The sequence below is a fragment of the Oncorhynchus kisutch genome, linkage group LG22, assembly GCF_002021735.2.
Source record: "Oncorhynchus kisutch isolate 150728-3 linkage group LG22, Okis_V2, whole genome shotgun sequence".
Lineage (NCBI taxonomy): Eukaryota > Metazoa > Chordata > Actinopteri > Salmoniformes > Salmonidae > Oncorhynchus > Oncorhynchus kisutch.
The window spans coordinates 21,509,951-21,531,295 of NC_034195.2; the positions used below are offsets into that span (position 1 = coordinate 21,509,951).

At 41.8% G+C, this 21,345-nt stretch overlaps 1 protein-coding gene across 3 annotated transcripts; it reads left to right on the top strand.

Annotated features, from left to right (window-relative positions):
• The first annotated feature begins 98 nt into the window (after positions 1–98).
• On the top strand, positions 99–20,661 carry LOC109867324 (vacuolar protein sorting-associated protein 4A-like). Of its 3 annotated transcripts, XM_031801369.1 has the most exons (12): positions 120–330; positions 8,860–9,526; positions 12,996–13,107; positions 13,270–13,414; positions 13,604–13,665; positions 13,771–13,890; positions 14,026–14,182; positions 14,330–14,478; positions 14,678–14,759; positions 15,630–15,849; positions 15,944–16,084; positions 19,318–20,661. In XM_031801369.1, the coding sequence occupies exons 2-12, from the start codon at positions 9,419–9,421 to the stop codon at positions 19,417–19,419; spliced, it is 1,398 nt and encodes a 465-aa protein (XP_031657229.1). In that variant the 5' UTR covers positions 120–330; positions 8,860–9,418; the 3' UTR covers positions 19,420–20,661. The 3 variants fall into 3 exon arrangements, with proteins under 3 accessions (XP_020312022.1, XP_031657229.1, XP_020312023.1); XM_020456433.2 differs by lacking the exon at positions 8,860–9,526 and having other exon boundaries at positions 99–330; XM_020456434.2 differs by lacking the exon at positions 8,860–9,526 and having other exon boundaries at positions 151–253.
• The last annotated feature ends 684 nt before the right edge of the window (positions 20,662–21,345 follow it).

Here is a 21,345-nt window from a genome sequence, read left to right on the forward strand (position 1 = left end):
GGGTAAAAATGACAAAGATTTCGAAATAACTTCCCTTCCTACCCTCGTTTTTTTTCCTGACTCCATGTCCGCTAGGCGGCAGAACCTCTTTTCTCTCTTCGGAGAGATGCAGGCGTTCTCATGTCTATGGTGTTATTGTGGTAACTTGTGAAAACCGTTGCTGGGCCGCGGCTGTCACAGAAAGAGGCAAGCGTAGTTACCTTAGTCATGCAGCAACCTCCCCTCTGAAAATATTGCAAACATATTTTGAAAGGTAACTTGAATTAGTATCAGAGACAGGAATTTGGGTGGAGTGCAGAGTGAGATGAAATGACAACGTCAACATTACAGGTAGGTTAGCTAGATAGTTATCTAATGATAACTGTGTAAAAAATCTCTCACCATTGATGTGCTAATACTGCATTCATTATGTGTAGTGTGATTAACCAGGCTGTAATAAATTCATTGTTATATACAGCCTGAATCTAATGTCTGCAAATCGTGTAAATTACAAGACTTACAAGCCAGAATGTTATATACAATTACATTGGTCGGTTTGTCTTTCAGCTGCTTGTAATTTTAAACAAAATATCTACAGCAAAATATTGTTTACCCGACTTCTGAGAGCGGGTAGGTAGTTATATGGACGGTTCAGCACCCAGGTAAAATTTGTTTTATTTTGGATTTTCGGTCTTCTCTCGTCAATTGTTATTGAACCATGCCATGACAATGAAAACACTAAATTAAATACAATTTTATTTGTCACATTTAACCTTTATTTAACTAGGCAAGTCGGTTAAGAACAAATTCTTATTTACAATGATGGCCTACCCCAGCCAAACCCTAACCCAGACAACGCTGGGCCAATTGTGCGCTGCCCTATGGGACTCCAAACCAGGGTCTGTAGTGAAGCCTCTAGCATTGAGATGCAGTGCCTTAGACCGCTGCACCACTCCGGGGTTGAATACAACAGGTGTAGATGACCGTGAAATGCTTACTTAGCCCTTTCCCAACAATGCAGTTTAAAAAGTAAAGAAATTGGCAAATAAAAATAGAAAATAGTAAATAGCAATTGACCAGTCACGAGTCAATGATAGCAACACACTGAAAGTCAATATATATAAAAAATATTTAAATAAATAAAAAGAGTTCTTAACAGGGCGTGTTTTTTTTTACCCTAGCAGGTGTCGTCTCCTTCAGACATGAGCAGATGTTGAGTACAAGGTAGTTGAGGTAATATGTAGGTAGGGGTTAAAATGATTAGGCAATCAAGATAGATAATAACAGAGCAGCATCAGCAAATGTAGAGAGTGTAAGGAGTGTGTGTTGTCACGATAGCAACATTTTCCTAAGGACTTGATACCAGGGCAAGTATCACGATACCGAGTAGTATCACGATAGTGAGTAGTATCGCGATACTAGTGGGGAAATTGAGTGGCTTAGCTTTCTGTTCGCCCCATCCCCCCAATGCTTATTCCCGCTTTCGAAACGTTATGCGCATTTGCTTGGCTACACAAAAAACCTGTCACTGATATTCACACTTCTACTCAATGCAGCACATATTGAATTTAACTTCACACTGTTTACTATAACAGAATACTGCATAGCATGGCTGATTTGCTAATATTTGCAAAGGCCTACCTGTGATTTGGCTGGAGGAATAGGAGGAAGGAATATACATGCATAATGATCTGCATGTCATTGTGGCAGTAAGGAGAAAACACTGAATGAAACCTTCTTTACTCTTTAAAACACACACACTCTCCCTCCCTCACACACTCTCTGTCTCCCTTTCTCAAATAAACACACACACACCACTCTCTCCCACAAAAACACAACCTACACACACTGCTCCCAACTTGAAAAACATTAGGCAACAAACAGAATGTAAGGAGCACCAGAAGGAGATTTATTTTGTATAAATACTGAACAGAAATATAAATGCAAAAGGGAACAAATTCAAAGATTTTACTGATTTTACTACAGTTCATATAAGGAAATCAGTCAATATACATGAATGCATTAGGCCCTAGTCTATGGATTTCACATGACTGGGCAGGGATGCAACCATGGGTGAGCCTGGGAGGGCATAAGCCCACCCACTTGGCAGCCAGGCCCAGCCAATCAGAATTAGTTTTTCCCCACAAAAGGGCTTTATTATAGACAGAAATACATAATTGAGTAACGCAATCCATTTTTAGATACTTCAGAATGATTTGGACAGGAAGTGTAAAAGTTTATATACAGTGGGGCAAAAAAGTATTTAGTCAGCCACAAATTGTGCAAGTTCTCCCACTTAAAAAGATGAGAGAGGCCTGTAATTTTCATCATAGGTACACTTCACCTATGACAGACAAAATGAGGGACAAAATCCAGAAAATCACATTGTAGGATTTTTAATTAATTTATTTGTAAATTATGGTGGAAAATAAGTATTTGGTCAATAACAAAAGTTTATCTCAATACTTTGTTATATACCCCTTTGTTGGCAATGACAGAGGTCAAACGTTTTCTGTAAGTCTTCACAAGGTTTTCACACACTGTCGCTGGTATTTTGGCCCATTCCTCCATGCAGATCTCCTCTAGAGCAGTGATGTTTTGGGGCTGTTGCTGGGGAACACGGACTTTCAACTCCCTCCAAATAGTTTCTATGGGGTTGAGATCTGGAGACTGGCTAGGCCATTCCAGGACCTTGAAATGCTTCTTACGAAGGCACTCCTTCGTTGCCCGGGCGGTGTGTTTGGGATCATTGTCATGCTGAAAGACCCAGCCACGTTTCATCTTCAATGCCCTTGCTGATGGAAGGAGGTTTTCACTCAAAATCTCACAATACATGGCCCCATTCATTCTTTCCTTTACACGGATCAGTCGTCCTGGTCCCTTTGCAGAAAAACAACCCCAAAGCATGATGTTTCCACCCCCATGCTTCACAGTAGGTATGGTGTTCTTTGGATGCAACTCAGCATTCTTTGTCCTCCAAACACGACGAGTTGAGTTTTTACCAAAAGTTATATTTTGGTTTCATCTGACCATATGACATTCTTCCAATCTTCTTCTGGATCATCCAAATGCTCTCTTGCAAACTTCAGACAGGCCTGGACATGTACTGGCTTAAGCAGGGGAACACGTCTGGCGCTTCAGGATTTGAGTCCCTGGCGGCGTAGTGTGTTACTGATGGTAGGCTTTGTTACTTTGGTCCCAGCTCTCTGCAGGTCATTCACTAGGTCCCCCCGTGTGGTTCTGAGATTTTTGCTCACCGTTCTTGTGATCATTTTGACCCCACGGGGTGAGATATTGCGTGGAGCCCCAGATCGAGGGAGATTATCAGTGGTCTTTTATGTCTTCCATTTCCTAATAATTGCTCCCACAGTTGATTTCTTCAAACCAAGCTGCTTACCTATTGCAGATTCACTCTTCCCAGCCTGGTGTAGGTCTACAATTTTGTTTCTTGTGTCCTTTGACAGCTCTTTGGTCTTGGCCATAGTGGAGTTTGGAGTGTGACTGTTTGAGGTTGTGGACAGATGTCTTTTATACTGATAACAAGTTCAAACAAGTGTCATTAATACAGGTAATGAGTGGAGGACAGAGGAGCCTCTTAAAGAAGAAGTTACAGGTCTGTGAGAGAGAGAAATCTTGCTTGTTTGTAGGTGACAAAATACTTATTTTCCACCATAATTTGCAAATAAATTCATTAAAAATCCTACAATGTGATTTTTCAATTGGTGGCTGACTAAATACGTTTTTGCCCCACTGTAGGTACCATTAACCAGGTTTCCATCCAACCATTTTATGCGAGTAAAGTACATGTTGGATAAAAAATGTCACGACAGGGCTGATGGAAATTTGTCAGGAAACTTTCCAAAATACGCTAGACCAGATGGGATCGTTTTGTGTCGGTAAAATTAATTATGTGAGAAATTGCGTTGGAAACACCTTTATGCGCAAATATTCAGATAATAACCATCATATCGAAGTAAACTTAGATTCACGCAATGTATGTTGTGTGGTCCTCCCACTACGACTGGGGAAAGCATTCAGTTTATTAGGCTACTGATTAAATAAGTTATGATGAACTTCACAGAGTGGTGAAAGTGCACGGGTATAAGCTTGATGCTCCTTTCCAATAAATATTGAGGGTCTTATTCTGGTGACATGATGATCGAAGCTTGGCTGCCGTTTGGCAAATAAAAAGAATCTCACTCCTTTGTCCGTAATAATCTCATCATGCACGATATTCCCACTGTATCTGCGAGCTGGTGGCTAGAGTACACGTGCCTAGACCAGAATGAGCACATTCAATATATAATATAACACACAGTTTATGACAAACAATCAGTACAGTTGAAAATATGATGGAAACCCATTTAACTTGTAGTTTTTATTCAGTACATGAGAATTTATCTGCAAGTTATTTTTATGTGCACTATGTCATCACACACATCCTTTTATCCGCAACAAGTCAATTTTATGGAAACACATCTCTGTTGGGAAAATGTGCATATTGTTTTTCATTCAGATTTTAGAATATTCGCATTGAAAATCTGTCGCCAATTGGATGGAAACCTAGCTAATGACTTGCATCAAGCTATGACTTTGCATTTTAAACAGTGGACAACAAAGCCAACGCATGGATTGCTGTCAAACCAATGTGTCATTTGGGTGAACTAGCCCTTTAAAGTGTGTGTGGGGGGGGTATTTAAATAAAAAAATCACCTAGAATAGCACCATCTTGTTGTCAGAACCTGGTAATATCCGGATGTAGGATGCAACAAAAACCTAACGACTGACTCAACCATGACTCATTTCTCAGAACAGGGGGGGGAAAACTCACCAAGTTCACCGGGAATACATTACATAGGATGAAGAAACAATATTCAGAGCCGAAGCTCCATACTACATTTCAGACATAGAAAACTGAGATTGTATACTCATTGTTGGGGTGGGATTGGCATGGGGTGTGAATGGTCCGTGGGTGGCTTTTGGCCGTTTCTTTGGATTCCTCATGTCTAACTCATTCTTAGAAAAAGTTTGGAACAAATCGAATGCTAGTAATATATTATTGTAAAATTATCCAAAAAATTGCCAATTTGGGTGTAGTCAATTTGCTTAATTTCTCAGAAATCCAATTATATATTTTTGAGGCAGGACTGTTAATTGTATATGTTTCTAACAAAAACAAAAAACATTTCAGAACTATCTGAGATGGTGTGTGTCGAAATCCTCATTCTTGTGCTTTTTAAGGTGGAACGAACCCAGGTGCCTTTTGGTCCCAGACTTGGTTCAACGGTACCACTTGCCATGTGGTAGCAGAGTGAACAGGCTGTGGCTGGGGTCATGACAATTTTCCATGCCTTCCTCTGACACCTCCTGGTATAGAGGTCCTGGATGGCAGGGAGATCGGCCCAAGTGATGTACTGGGCTGTCCGCACCACTCTCTGTAGTGCCTTGCGATCAAGGGTGGTGCAATTGCCATACCAAGCAGTGATGCAGCCAGTCGAGATGCTCTCACTGGTGCAGCTGAAAACTTTTTGAGGATCTGAGAGGCCGTGCCAAATCTTAACATTCACCTGAAGGAAAAAGAGGCGTAGTCGCGCCTTCTTCACGACTGTGTTGTGTGTACCATGATAGATCCTTAGCGACGTGGACACGGAGGAACTTGAAGCTCTCAACCCGCTCCACTACAGCTCTGTTGATGTGGATGGGGTCTGTTTCCTGTAGTCTACGATCAGTTCCTTTGTCTTGCTGAGGGAGAGGTTGTTGTCCTGTCGCTACACTGCAGGGTCTCTCCGACTTCTTCCCTGTAGGCTGTCACATTGTCGTTGGCGATCAGGCCTACCACCGTCGTGTTGTCAGCAAACTTGATGATGGTGTTGGAGTTGTGAGTGGCCACACAGTTGTGGGTGAACAGGGAGTACAGGAGGAGCCTAAGCACACACCCCTGTGAGGGGCCTCCGTGTTGAGGGTCAGCGTGGCAGATATGTTGTTACCTACCCTCACCACCTGTGGATGGCCGTCAGAAAGTCCAGGATCCAGTTGAACAGGGAGGTGTTCAGTCCCAGGGTCCCGAGCTTGGGGATAGCTTGGAGGGGACTATGGTAGTCAATGAACAGCATTCTCACGTACAGTAGGTATTCCTATTGTCCAGGTGGGAGAGAGCAGTGTGCATTATTCAATGGACTATATTCTCACATACATTGCATTCGGAAACTATTCAGACCCCTTGACTTTTTCCACATTTTGTTATGTTACAGCCTTATTCTAAAATGAATTCAATTGTTTACACACAATACCCAATAATGATGAAGCAAAAACATGTTTTTAGAAATATCTGCAAAATGTATATATCTGTAAAAAAATATATATATATCACATTTACATAAGTATTCGGACCCTTTACTAAGCACTTTGTTGAATCACCTTTGGCAGCGATTACAGCCTCAAGTCTTCTTGGGTATGATGATACAAGTGTGGCACACCTGTATTTGGGGAGTTTCTCCCATTCTTCTCTGCAGATCCTCTCAAGCACTGTCAGGTTGGATGGGGAGTGTCGCTGCACAGCTATTTTCAGGTCTCTCCAGAGATGTTCGATCTGGTTCAAGTCCGGGATCTGGCTGGGCCACTCAAGGACATTCAGAGACTTGTCCCGAAGCTACTCCTGCATTGTATTAGCTGTTTACTTAAGGTTGTTGTCCTGTTGGAAGGTGAACCTTCGCCCCAGTCTGAGGTCCTGCGTGCTTTGTAGCAGGTTTTCATCAAGGATCTCGCTCTGTGCTTTGCTCCGTTCGTCTTTCCCTCGATCCTAACTAGCCTCTCAGTTCCTGTCGCTGTAAAACATCCCCACACCATGATGCTGCCACAACCATGCTTCACCGTAGGGATGGAGCCAGGTTTCCTCCCGACGTGATGCTTGGCAATCAGGCCAAAGCGTTCAATCTTGGTTTCATCAGACCAATGAATCTTGTTTTTCATGGTCTGAGAGTCCTTTAGGTGCCTTTTGGCAAACTCCTATCGGGCTGTCATGTGCTTTTTACTGCGGAGTGGCTTCCCTCTGGCCACTCTACCAGAAAGGCCTGATTGGTGGAGTGCTGAAGAGATGGTTGTCCTTCTGCAAGATTCTCCCATCTCCACAGAGGAACTCCAGAGCTCTGTCAGAGTGACCATCAGGTTCTCGTCAGCCTTTTTACCACAGTTGCTCAGTTTAGCCGGGCGGCCAGCTCTATGAAGAGTCTTGGTGCTTCCAAACTTCTTCCATTTAAGAATGATGGAGGCCACTGTGTTCTTGGGGACCTTCAATGCTGCAGAAATGTTTTGATACCCTTCCCCAGATTCCTTTTACCTCATGCCTTGGTTTTTGCTCTGACATGCACTGTCAACAACTAACTAACTAACAAATATAGACAGGTGTGTGCCTTTCCAAATCATGTCAAATCAATTTAATTTACCACAGGTGGACTACAATCAAGTTGTAGAATCATCTCAAGGATGATCAATGGAAACAGGATGCACCTGAGCTCAATTTCGAGTCTCAAAACAAAGGGTCTGAATACTTACATTTAAAAAATCATCTAAAAACCTGTTTTCACTTTGTCAATATGGGGCATTGTGTGTAGATTGATGAGTCAAAAATATAATGTAATCCATTTTAGAACAAGGCTGTAACACAACAAAATTTGGAAGAAGGGAAGTGGTCTGAATACTTTCCGAATGCACTGTAGGTATTTCTCTGTGTTCAATAGAGATTGTGTCATCTGTGGATCTGTTGGGGCGTTATGCAAATTGGAGTGGGCCTAGGGTGTCTGGGATGATGGTGTTGATGTGTGCCATAACCAGCCTTTCAAAGCATTTCATGGTTACAGATGTGAGTGCAGTCATTGCGGTATTTAGCATTGGCTGGCAAAACTACCTCTAACTTCCTTAATACTGCCTGTAATCCTTGGCTTTTGGTGAGAGTACATACATATGGTCACTGTGCGGACGACGTTGTCGATACACTTATTGATGAAGTCCGTGACTGATATGGTAAACCCCTTAATGTTATCGGATGAATCCCTCAACATATTCCAGTCTGTGCTAGCGAAGAAGTCTTGTACCTTAGCGTCAGCTTTTGTCAGACCAATTCCGTACTGAGTGCGTCACTGGTATTTCCTGTTTGAGTTATTGATTGTAAACAGGAAGGAGTATGGAGTCATGGCCTGGTTTGCCAAAGGGAGGGTGTGGGAGGGCCTTGTATATATTTCTCTAGGTAGAGTAAAAGTTGTCCAGATTGTTAGCGCCTCTTGTGGCGCAGGAGACATATTGGTAAAAGTGGGGTAAAATGCATTTTAGGTTTCCCATGTTAAAGTCTCCGCTCACTGCCTCTGGGTGTGCATTTTCTTGCTTGTTTATGGCCCTGTACAGCTCTTTGAGTGCCTACTTAGTGCTATTCTCATTTTGTGGTGGGATGTAGACAACAGTGATGATTACAGATGAAAGCTCAGGTAAGCAAAAGCTTGTGACTTCCTTCACACTTGAAGCAGCGCACCAGTTGTTGTTTATGAAGAGGCCCACTTCTCCCCCTTTAGTCTCAAATTTCGTACAGCTGAAGGACAAACTGCACAGAAAACCAACAGAGTAAATAAAAATGTTATTGTATTCAACATTCTGGCTTGTAAGGAACATTTTTGTTTTTTACACGATTTTGCAGGCATCAGTTTCAGGCTGTATATACCAATGTATTGTCTAGCTTGCTAGCCACATCATAAATTAAACTTATAGTTAGCGTAGTTACCAGTTAACTTGTATGCTGTTATTTAGCCCAATAATAGCCTAACTTTTTTTCCCTTTTTTTGTTGTTGATTTTTACCCCCTTTTCTCCCCAATTTCGTGGTATCCAATTGTTAGTAGTTACTATCTTGTCTCATCGCTACAACTCCCGTACGACCTTGGGACAGACGAAGGTCGAAAGCCATGTGTCCTCCGAAACACAACCCAACCAAGCCGCACTGCTTCTTAACACAGCGCGCCTCCAACCCGGAAGCCAGCTGCACCAATGTGTCGGAGGAAACACCATGCATGCACCAGTCGCTAGTGCACGATGAGACAAGGATATCCCTACCGGCCAAGCCCTCCCTAACCCGGACGACGCTAGGCCGATTGTGCGACGCTCCACGGACCTCCCGGTCGCGCCCGGCTGCGACAGAGCCTGTGCACGAACCCAGAGTCTATGGTGGCACAGCTAGCGCTGCGATGCAGTGCCCTAGACCACTGCGCCACCCGGGGGGCCCCTGTAGCCTAACATTTTATAGTCTCTACTTACATATCACATCAAAATAATGTCACAAATGCAAAATATACACTTAATGTACACTGTTTTAACCGGTTTTAACTTAGTTCTAGCCAACAGTATTTTTCAGTGACATGTTTTTGCGTCCGTCTTCCATTTAAACACAGGTGTTCGGAGATGCAGAAACTAATTAGCACAGATATGCCTCTTATCTTCCGTCTGTTTTGCGTAAACAAGCGCTGTAACATGGAAATACGGCCGTGTGGGAACCCTAACCCTGTAAAGGTGTAGTAATTTAACCTTTATTATTATTTCTTGCTGATGTGAAAGATAAATTCCTTATGTTTCCAAAACCGTACTGCAAGTTCTGCGTTTTAACATTCAGAATGAGCGTTGGGGCTCTTAATAAAACTTCCCCGGCCAGAAGATACTATCGTCAATAGGCGCTAAAGGTAGTTAGCATCGATGAATGGGTTAGCTGTTATTGAATTGTACATTATTAGCTACCAACCATAGTATGTTTAATCTAGCTAGGTAACTAGCTAGCTACACTTGTCAGTGACACATGTAACTGTTACTTTAGCTGAGAAATCTCAACTCTCCACGTACAGTGCCTTCAGAAAGTATTAACACCCCTTGACTTTTTCTACAGTTTATTGTATTGCAGCCTGAATTTAAAATGTATTAAATTGAAATGTCACTGGCATACACACAATACCCCATAATGTCAAAGTGCAATGATGTTTTTAGAGATGTTTACAAATTCATTTTTTTTTTTTAAAGCTAAACTGTCTTGAGTCAGTAAGTATTCAACCCCTTTGTTATGGCAAGCCTAAATACGTTCAGGATAAAAACGTGTGCTTAACAAGTCCCATAATAAGTTGCATGGACTCACTGTGTGTAATAATAGTTTTAACATGATTTTTGAACGACTAACTCATCTCTGTATCCCACACATACAATTATCAATAAGGTCCCTCAGTCGAGCAGTGAATTTCAAACACAGATTCAACCACAAAGACCAGGGAGGTTTTCCAATGCCTCGCTGTCACAGGCCAGCTCATAGCCTGTGGCAAAAATGAGGGGACACGAACAACAGGTATAGGCCAATCAAAAAGGTTCTTTATTATAAACCAAACTATTAACTTTAAACAAAGAAAAAGGAATGAGGTGTGAAAGTATCATAATGTAAGGTGTATGTAAAGTGCAGGGATGCGTGAATCTGTGTGTGTGAATGACTGAGTGAAAACTATGCAAAACTACATAGGAACAAACAAAACAGGATCATACCTGGAGGAGCAGAGAGAGAGAGACAAGAGTGATTAGTGAAGCAGTTTAAATACCCTGAGCCCAGGTGACTCCAATCACTAACGACCCTCCTCTGCCTGCAGGAGGAACCACCCCTGCACTGCAGAGGGGCCGTGACACTCGCAAAGAAGGGAACCGATTGGTTAAAAAAAAGCAGACATAGAATATCCCTTTGAGCATGGTGAAGTTATTAATTATACACTGGATGGTGTATCAATATACCTAGTCACTACAAAGATAAAGACTTCCATCCTAAATTGCTGGAGTGGAAGGAAACCGCTCAGAGATTTCACCACTAGGCCAGGTGACTTTAAAACAGTTGCAGAGTTTAATGGCTGTGACAGAAGAAAACTGAGGATGGATCAACAACAGTGTAGTTACTCCACAATACTAACCTAAATGACAGAGCGAAAAGAAGGAAGCCTGTACAGAATAACAAATATTCAAAACATGCATCCTGTTTGCAATAATGTACTAATGCACTAATGTAAAACTGCAAAAATATTAATGTTATGGGTATGCTTGTCATCAGCTAGCATTAGGGAGTTAAAAAAAAAAAAAAAAAAAAAAATTGAATAGAGCTAAACACAGGCCAAATCCTAGAGGAAACCCTGGTTCAGTCTGCTTTCCAACAGACACTGGGAGACAGTCACCTTTCAGCAGGACAATAACCTAAAATACAAGGCCAAGTATACCCTAAAAAAATGGTTTACATTGACATTATGGGGTTGTGTGTAAATTGGTGATAAAAAAAAGTATAGTTAATCCATTTTGAATTCAGGCAGTAGCACAATAAAATGTGGAAAAAGTCAAGGTGTATGAATACTTTCTGAAGGTACTGTACAAGTACAAGGACGTTGAGTGGCGACGAGTACAAAATCTTAAATTCATACTATTGTTTCTGTTTCTCTTGTGTAAAGTCTGGGCTTTTGTTTGCTGAAATCCATATTTTTTAATAAAACGTTTGTCAAATACAGCCACCGACTGTTTCCTCATTTGGACAATGAGTGTTTGTAGACGTAGGCCTATGTAATCTGATATTCAACTGGCACATGCATTTGCGCTGAGTTGCCATTTTAGGCTGCATTTACACAGGTAGCGAAATTCTGATCTTTTATTCACTAATTGGTCTGTTAGCTCTGAAAAAGATCTGATGTGAAAAGAAAGGGGATACCTAGTCAGTTGCACAACTGAATGCATTAAACCAAATTGTGTCTTCGGCATTTAACCCAACCCCTCTGAATCAGAGAGGTGAGGGGGACTGCCTTAATCAACATCCACGGCGCAGGCAGTTGTCGGGGTTAACTGCCTTGCTCAAGGGCAGAAAGGTAGATCTTTCCACCTTGACTTGCTCAGGGATTCGAATCAGAGACCTTTCGGTTACTGACCCAATTAACCGCCAGGCTACCTGCCTGCCGCCCCCAGATCTGATGTGCTTGGTCAAAAGACTAATTAGTGGGAAAAAAGATCAGAATTGGGCTGCCTGTGTAAATGCAGCCTTAGAGCAACAGAAACGAGAAAACAGTCAGTGGTTGTATTTGGCCAAAGATTGATTAAAAGTATGGGTTTCAGCAAACGTCGAAAGGCCTCTTTACACAGGACAAACATAAGTACACAGTAAGGCTTTAAGATTGTTTACAGCTAGTAAGTATCGACTGACAGTGACTCGGTGTAGTCGGAGCACCAGTCCGCCCACACTTGTCACCACTCAAATTCGTTGTACTTGTACATGGAGAGTTGGGATTTCTCAGCTACTGTTACTTAGGCTATGTATTCCTTAATGGATTGTCTAGTCAAGTCTATTTATTATAGGTATTAGACTAGTAGGTAATTACTTCTGTCAGTGGAGGCTGCTGAGGGGAGGACGGCTCATAATAATGGCTGGAATTGTCACACTCGTCTGAATTAATGGACCAAGGCGCAGCGTACTTAGAGTTCCACATGTTTAATAAATATGAAACTCACCAAAAACAATACGGAAGAAACATGATGTTCTGGGCTACTCACAGGTAGCTACACAAAAACAAGATCCCACAAACAACAGGTGGGAAAAGGCTGGCTAAATATGATCCCTAATCAGAGACAACGTTAGACAGCTGCCTCTGATTGGGAACCATACCAGGCCAACAAAGAAATAGAAAACGTAGATTGCCTACCCTAGTCACACCCTGACCTAACCAAATAGAGAATTAAAAGGATCTCTAAGGTGTGACAGGAATGAAGTAATGGCTGGAATGGAGTGAATGGAATGGTATCAAACACATGAAAACCATGTGTTTGAACCCATTCCATTCACGCCATACCGGCCATTATTATGAGCCGTCCTCCCCTCAGCAGCCTCCACTGTTGTCTGTAAATGTCAGCTTTTATTTATCACAGTTACTGGACTCTACCATGATGTTTTCATGTATATCGTTCATCCCTTCCTTTCTCTTCACATACGCAGAAAGCGATAGATCTTGTTACCAAAGCCACAGAGGAGGATAAGAACAAGAACTATGAGGAGGCTTTGCGCCTTTACCAGCATGCAGTGGAGTACTTCCTGCATGCTATCAAGTGTGAGTGTAAAATGTCATCTTCTCCTGGCCGCAAGTCCAATTTTTTTAAGTGTGCAGAGGGGAACATAGCTTGTGTTTTTGGGAGGTAAACATTGATTTAGAAAATACTTAATGGATGGATGGTGGTTAAAAATTAATGTTTTTTCAATGTATTTTCTCCAGATGATGCACACAGTGACAAGGCAAAGGAGAGCATACGTGGGAAGTGTATGCAGTACCTAGACCGGGCAGAGAAACTCAAAGATTACTTGAAGAACAAAGAAAAAGCAGGGAAGAAGCCTGTCAAGGAAGCACAGAGTAATGATAAGTAAGTTGTCACACATTTGTTCACACAGACACTGTCTTGCATTAACAAAAACATACCTAGGAAATAACACTTTGAAAATAGATCATGACAACTGTGCATGCATGCATGCATTGCAGACAATGACAAGGGCCACACAGTCACCAGCACCAAGTAGTTTGTTTCACATTTAGAAATGTATATTCCTTCTAGGAGTGACAGTGACAGCGAGGGTGAAAATCCAGAGAGAAAGAAACTGCAAGAGCAACTAATGGGTGAGTGTGTTTGTCTCCTCTTTCACATGTCGGCTGTCTAAACTGTGTCTCATGTACATGAAGGAAATTAACTTAGATGCTTCACTGATTCTTGTCCTGGTACAGGTGCCATTGTAATGGAAAAGCCCAATGTCCGGTGGAACGATGTGGCTGGACTAGAGGGAGCTAAGGAGGCCTTGAAGGAAGCCGTAATCCTGCCCATTAAATTCCCTCACCTCTTCACAGGTTAGAATGTCTTTATTTCTCCCAAACATAATCTTTCTCACTATCTTCAGCGTGGACGTGTCACCATAACGATATACTACTGTATGTGTATTCTGTCTATTTGTTCATTATGCTTGAATTTGTCTCTGTTTGCAGGCAAACGCACTCCATGGAGAGGGATTCTTCTCTTTGGACCCCCTGGGACGGGAAAGTCTTACCTGGCCAAAGCAGTAGCCACAGAAGCCAACAACTCCACCTTCTTCTCTGTGTCATCATCAGACCTCATGTCCAAGTGGCTTGGAGAGAGTGAGAAGTGAGACATCATTTTTACTTGTAATTCTACTGTTTGTGTAAATCCCCATTATGCATGCATCAACAACTGATTAGAACCATTTTTTCTCAATGATTCTTTTGTGTCCTGTGAAATGTTTGTGCCTCTCTTTCTCTCTCCATCCGTCAGACTGGTGAAGAACCTGTTTGATCTTGCCCGCCAGCACAAGCCCTCCATCATCTTTATTGATGAGGTGGACTCACTCTGTGGCTCCAGGAATGAGAATGAGAGTGAGGCAGCCCGGCGGATCAAGACAGAGTTCCTGGTGCAGATGCAAGGTGAGAGATTAGCCACTACACCTACTCCCCACCATCTGCCAAGACAGCTATTACACTTCAGACCAAACAAACACCTCATCAGAGAAGACTTTAAACCTAATCCTCTCCATCAGTGGACTTGAACCTTTCTGATTAAATGCACGTTCCATATGAGCAACAGGCTTATATAGAGTTCTCATTCCTCCTCTCTGATTGACAGGTGTGGGCAACAACAATGATGGAATCCTTACCCTTGGGGCCACTAACATTCCCTGGGTTCTGGATGCTGCCATCCGCAGAAGGTCAGTGGTCAAAATAAGAGGACAGGGTCAAGTTGGGATGGGACATAGGTTTGTTGTTTATCATATTCACAGAAGTAATGATAAATCCTGAATATATGCTGAAACTGTGTGTACCTATTCATGTAGATTCCATTGAGTGGAAGACCAGACCTGGATTTTTTTATTAAATGTTTGTAGAACAATAGATACGTACCCAAAATGGGATTTTTTGGTTTTGTATTGTTCAAGCTAAAATCATTTCCTAATTTCGTAGAAATATTGGTCCAATAATATTTCTCAGATACCGGTACTTTACTAGACTTTACTACAAAGTAACAAGCCGAGCTGGTCCGTGGATCAACTGTTTTTCCCAGCCCCAGCACACTCCTTTTATACAGTTTCATCCTTACATTACATACATAGTCACTCCTCTCTATGTAAATGATCAACTATTTTTGGCTTCGCACCACTATTGTTTCCCACCCACAAATCATTTAACACTCTACAAATCACTTAACCTATTATATTTGTGGTGCAACTGTGAAAGTTTGGTAAAAAAATAATAGGGCCCCCTACCAGGCTGCAGTCACAAGTACATTCATTATATAGATTATATCAGCACCCACCAGGCTAAAGTCATAAGTACATTCATTATATTGGTTATGACACTTCTTATCGATGCATGCATCTGGATTACAATGTGTGTCTATTTCTTTTGTATATTGGCTTTTCTTATGCTATACAGGTGTGGTTACAGGTTCCTTTAAAGCTTTTAATGATTCTGTTTCATTACATTATTATTTCACAATATGCTACTGAAAAATCACCATACTAACAGATGCAATAAAGTAATCATCAAGCATTCTCATCAGTACATTATGTCACTGTCAGGTTTGAGAAGCGTATCTACATCCCTCTCCCAGAGGAGCCTGCTAGGTCCCAGATGTTCCGTCTGCACCTGGGCAACACGCCCCACAGCCTGAGTGACGCAGACCTTCGTCAGCTTGCCAAAAAGACAGGAGGCTACTCTGGGGCTGACATCAGCATCATTGTACGAGATGCCCTCATGCAGCCTGTCAGGAAAGTGCAGTCAGCCACACACTTCAAAAAGGTTATACACTTGATATAGTAACTCCATTGTAGTCGACTCATATCTCTTTCCCTACTATTAAGGATATTTAAGATAGTTTGTTATGCTATTCTAGGTGCGAGGGGCATCCCGCGCCAACAGTCAATTGATGGTGGATGACCTTCTGACCCCGTGTTCGCCTGGGGACCCGGCTGCCATAGAGATGACCTGGATGGAAGTGCCTAGCGACAAGCTGCTGGAGCCCATCGTCTGCATGGTGACAAGCACGCATCCACAACCAGGGCTCTAAAGTGTGACCATTGTGGTCACATATGCTCCTAAATATTTTGCGATGCAACCTGACATTTTATTTTGGGAGCGATGTGCGTCTAGATGAATTGTCACCCGGATAATAGTTGTTGTGTTGATAAGGATTCGCTGTACAGTTGTTTTTGAGTGCCCAAGAGAGAAAGTGAGTGAGTGCAGATTCGTTACTGTCACGGTTGCACCATTGCTACAGGGAAAACGGATTGTAAAAAGGTAAACAGGTAAAAAGATATGATCCATATTACCAACGCAATGTTTTTTATTCCGATCGTGAATTGGCTATACATTCATAAACCATTTAGCGGGCTGTTCCAAAACCACTCGCGGGAATTAGTTTGGACATTGTTCAATCATGTAACCTCATTAGCTAGCTAATAACCTGGTTACTTAATTTCCAGTATATCCATACATTTGGGGACACAGAAAGAAAGGAAAGGGGATAGATAGCTTCTTCAGTGATCATAACTAGGGCCAGTTGTTTGTATTTTTGTGGGGGTTTTACCAGTAATGCCAGCATTATCCATTAGGTTTGCTGCAGGTTAAAAAATCCTAAGAAATGTTCTTTATTTGCGTGAGTGTTTGGTGGGGGATCGCCTAAGCCAGGGAAGGCGGAGCTCTATGAATCTTAATTGCACAAAGCCTATTATTTGTCAGGGAATATTATTTGTAGATCAGTGATTTTTTTGATTGAACCTTTATTTAACCAGGTAGGCTAGTTGAGAACAAGTTCTCATTTGCAACTGCAACCTGGCCAAGATAAAGCATAGCAACAACACAGAGCGACACATACAACAACACAGAGTTACACATGGAATAAACAAAACATAATCAATAATACAGTAGAACAAAAGAAAACAAAAAGTCTATATACAGTGAGTGCAAATGAGGTAAGATAAGGGAGTTAAGGCAATAAATAGGCCATGGTGGCGAAGTAATTACAGTATAGCAATTAAACACTGGAATGGAAGATGTGCAGAAGATGAATGTGCAAGTAGAGATACTGGGCTGCAAAGGAGCAAGATAGATAAATAAATACTGTATGGGGATGAGGTAGGTAGGTAGATGGGCTGTTTAGAGATGGGCTATGTACAGGTGCAGTGATCTGTGAGCTGCTCTGACAGCTGGTGCTTAAAGCTAGTGAGGGAGATATGAGTCTCCAGCTTCAGAGATTTTTGCAGTTTGTTCTATTCATTTGCAGCTGAGAACTGGAAGGAAAGACGACCAAAGGAGGAATTGGCTTTGGGGGTGACCAGTGAGATATACCTGCTGGAGTGCGTGCTACGAGTGGGTGCTGCTATGGTGACCAGTGAGCTGAGATAAGGCGGGGCTTTACCTAGCAGAGACTTGTAGATAACCTGTAGCCAGAGGGTTTGGCGACGAGTATGAAGCGAGGGCCAACCAACGAGAGTGTACAGGTCGCAATGGTGGGTAGTGTATGGGGCTTTGGTGACAAAACGGATGGCAGTGTTATAGACTGCATCCAGTTTATTGAGTAGAGTGTTGGAGGCTATTTTATAGATGACATCACCGAAGTCAAGGATCGGTAGGATGGTCAGTTTTACGAGAGTATGTTTGGCAGCATAAGTGAAGGATGCTTTGTTGCGATATAGGAAGCCAATTCTAGATTTAATTTCGGATTTGAGATGCTTAATGTGAGTCTGGAAGGAGAGTTTACAGTCTAACCAGACACCTAGGTATTTGTAGTTGTCCACGTATTCTAAGTCAGAGCCGTCCAGAGTAGTGATGCTGGACAAGCGAGCAGGTGCGGGCAGGGATCGGTTGAATAGCATGCATTTAGTTTTCCCTGCGTTTAAGAGCAGTTGGAAGCCACGGAAGGAGAGTTGTATGGCATTGAAGCTCGTCTGGGGGTTAGTTAACACAGATTCTACACTTCACTTTGCTCAAGCTGATCCTCTCCAATGGACTTGGAAGTTGTAGTAAAACATTTGTCAATTAGGGGCAGTTTAAAGGGAGAGGGATTAGCTAGGTTTCTATCCATTTGACAACAGATTTTCATGCGAATATTCTAAAATCTGCATAAAGAAAATGTTCCCACCAGTAGTGCTTCCACCAAACAGAGTGGTTGTTTGGTGGAAACACTACTGGTGGGAACATTACACTCAAATGTGCCTACTATGGTATTGGCACGTGCACTCTAGCCAACAGCTCACAGATACAGTGCCGGTAGGCTAGTCTACATTTCGGTATTTGGTATTTTATTAGGATCCCCATTAGCTGCGCGAAAGCCGCAGCTACTCTTCCTGGGGTCCACACAAACATGAAACATAATACAGAATGACATAATACAGAATGACATAATACAGAACATAAATAGACAAGAACAGCTCAAGGACAGAACTACATACATTTAAAAATGGCACACACAGCCTATACAGTATAACAATACAAACACACAAAATATATTTGACAAATAGGGGAGAGGAGTTGTGCTGTGAGTTGTTGCTAGATCTGTTTTTTGAAACCAGGTTTGCTGTTCATTTGAGCAATATGAGATTCATAGAGCTACGCCTCCCTTGGCTTAGGTGACCCCACCCCCCACCAAACATTTATGCACAACCAGGCAGACCGATTGATTTATTGATTAATTGATCATGAATTAATGCCCATTTCCTAGGATGTTCTACCTGTAGCAAACCTAGTGGATAATGCTGGAAATACGGAAAAAAGAAAGAAAAGAAACACAAAAACCAACCAAAACAACTGGCCCTGATCATGTTAAAGCAATGAACTTGAAGCTCTTAAAGAAACAGTGTACAATGTAATGCATCTCAATAGGTAGTGCTTTAACACAGTGTAGAAACCTAATATTACAAAATTACCTTAACTTCAATAACAGGTGTTTGTATCAATATTTTTGCTTTTTATAATAAACAAATGTCTTTATAGGGTTAGTTTCTAGGGTTCAAAATATCAGTTTCTATGGTTCAAATGTAGCTGGAAATTAATATAGGCCCAATATTGACTGTATCTATAATAAATACAATAATTTAGAGCCACTCACAATGTTCAGTCACATTCTGTTCATACAGACAAGCTGTTTTTCAACATACACATTGAGGTATTACACATTTATACAAATGCTAAACCATGCTCATATGTTTGTCCGCTGTGTGTGAACAGTGCTAATGGTTTGTTATCTGCTTTGTGTCCTCTGCCCTCCAGTCTGACATGCTGCGGTCCCTGTCCACCACGCGCCCCACAGTCAACACGGAGGACTTGTTCAAGGTCAGGAAGTTCACAGAGGACTTTGGACAGGAGGGTTGAGAGAGCCTTGTCATCTGGAGCTTAACAACTCCTTACCCTGTGTGGTGGAAATTAAATATTAATTACATACTATACTGTTTAATTAGACATACTATGCTGTTTTACCTAGGGATTTGTCTATTGTTATATGTTAGTATTTTTACTGATACAGACTTGTCTTGTGTGACCTAGTGGGAAGTGCAGGGAGGAACAGAGAGTGGTGGCGATATCAGCTATCTTGATCTACACAGACGAGCTAAATTACATTTTATATCTCTGTTCCCCGGGCCTGTTTCTGCACATCTGCTAAACTGCCACATAGACAAAATAGGTTGTACTTTTTCTACGAGAGGAGAGATACAACTCTGTTCATTGCACTTTCCTAACGATGCACTTTTTGAGTGGTTGTTATTGATTGCTTCATTTTGGCTAATCTTATAATGAAGTTGAAGAATACATTCTCTCTCCTTTTGGTTAGAATTACCACCACACCTGCCACTTCTTCTCTCAAGCCCCATGCATGATGGAGCATTTTAACTTCATGTACAGTATATTCTTTCCCTCCGATCATTCACTATTGCAGTCCTGAAGACAGAAATACTTTATTTCTCTGCCATTTTGCACTTTCTTAAGTTATTTGAAGTTATTAATTATGAACGAGAGGTATTGAAGCACTTTTGAACAATTACATATTTCATTGTTTTCTTGTCTCTCGTGTGTAAGTGCATACATGTCTTTTATTCAATGTGTCAGTCTTAATGTATGTCTTTTATGTGTATGATTTCTCTGTTTGCTTTTTCATTGATTGAGTATTGACTGACCATAGCTGCTCCAGTGTTGCCACCTCTCCCAATCCCCAACACTCCAGTGTTGCCACCTCTCCCAATCCTTTACACTATTTATGATTATTTATTTGTATTATATTTCATCTTGTCAAGATTTTTGTGCTGACTGACTGAGTACAGTTGTTGATTGGGGGAGGCGTTTACATTTGAGTATTTCTCTGTTGACATGTGAGTGAAGATGGGGATGAGCATTTTTGTATTTCTGGATTTGAACATTGAAAATAATATTTCCACGACAGACACTATCATATTGTTCCAATACTGTTGTCATAATAGTATTGCCGTGTCTCTGTATAGATGGGGGTATCGGTTCAGTAATACTTAAGTCAGTTCTGGTCCCAAGGGGATCTCACTCCTGTTACATGTAGCTATGATAACCAAGTTACCCTGACTTAATAAATCCTGAATTCAAAAAGAACAAGATGTGCTTTTCATGATTCAATTTTAACTTTTTATTATCCCCTTTATAATATAGATCACCGGCTAATATTTACACCCTTTCCTTATTAATTTCTACCCAAAGAACGATACAACATAGGAGTAGCGTCTGAACATGGAACATAAACAATATTGCCTGGGGAATGAAACTAAGGGAGTGCCAGATATAGGGGCATTAATGAGTGATGTAATGGAGTCCAGGTGTTTAAAAACATTTTTTTAACCTTTATTTAACTAGGCAAGTCAGTTAAGAACAAATTCTTACTTTCAATGACGGCCTAGGAACAGTGGGTTAACTGCCTGTTCAGGGGCAGAACGACAGATTTGTACCTTGTCAGCTCGGGGATTTGAACTTGCAACCTTCCGGTTACTAGTCCAACGCTCTAACCACTAGGCTACCCTACCTTCAGGTGCGCGTAATGATAGATGCCAGGACCAGTGGTTATTAAACCGGCAACGTCGAAAGCCAGAGAGGGAGTAGATGTGACAGTACCCCCAATCCACCCTGGACGCACTGCTCCAGGATCAGGACAATGCCTGCCAGAGGGACGGCCCTGAGAACGAGGAGCGGACAACAAAGATGTAATTAACAGATGATGTTGGGATCCAGAATGTCCTCCACCAGAACCCAACACGGCTCCTCTGGACCGTACCCCTCCCAGTC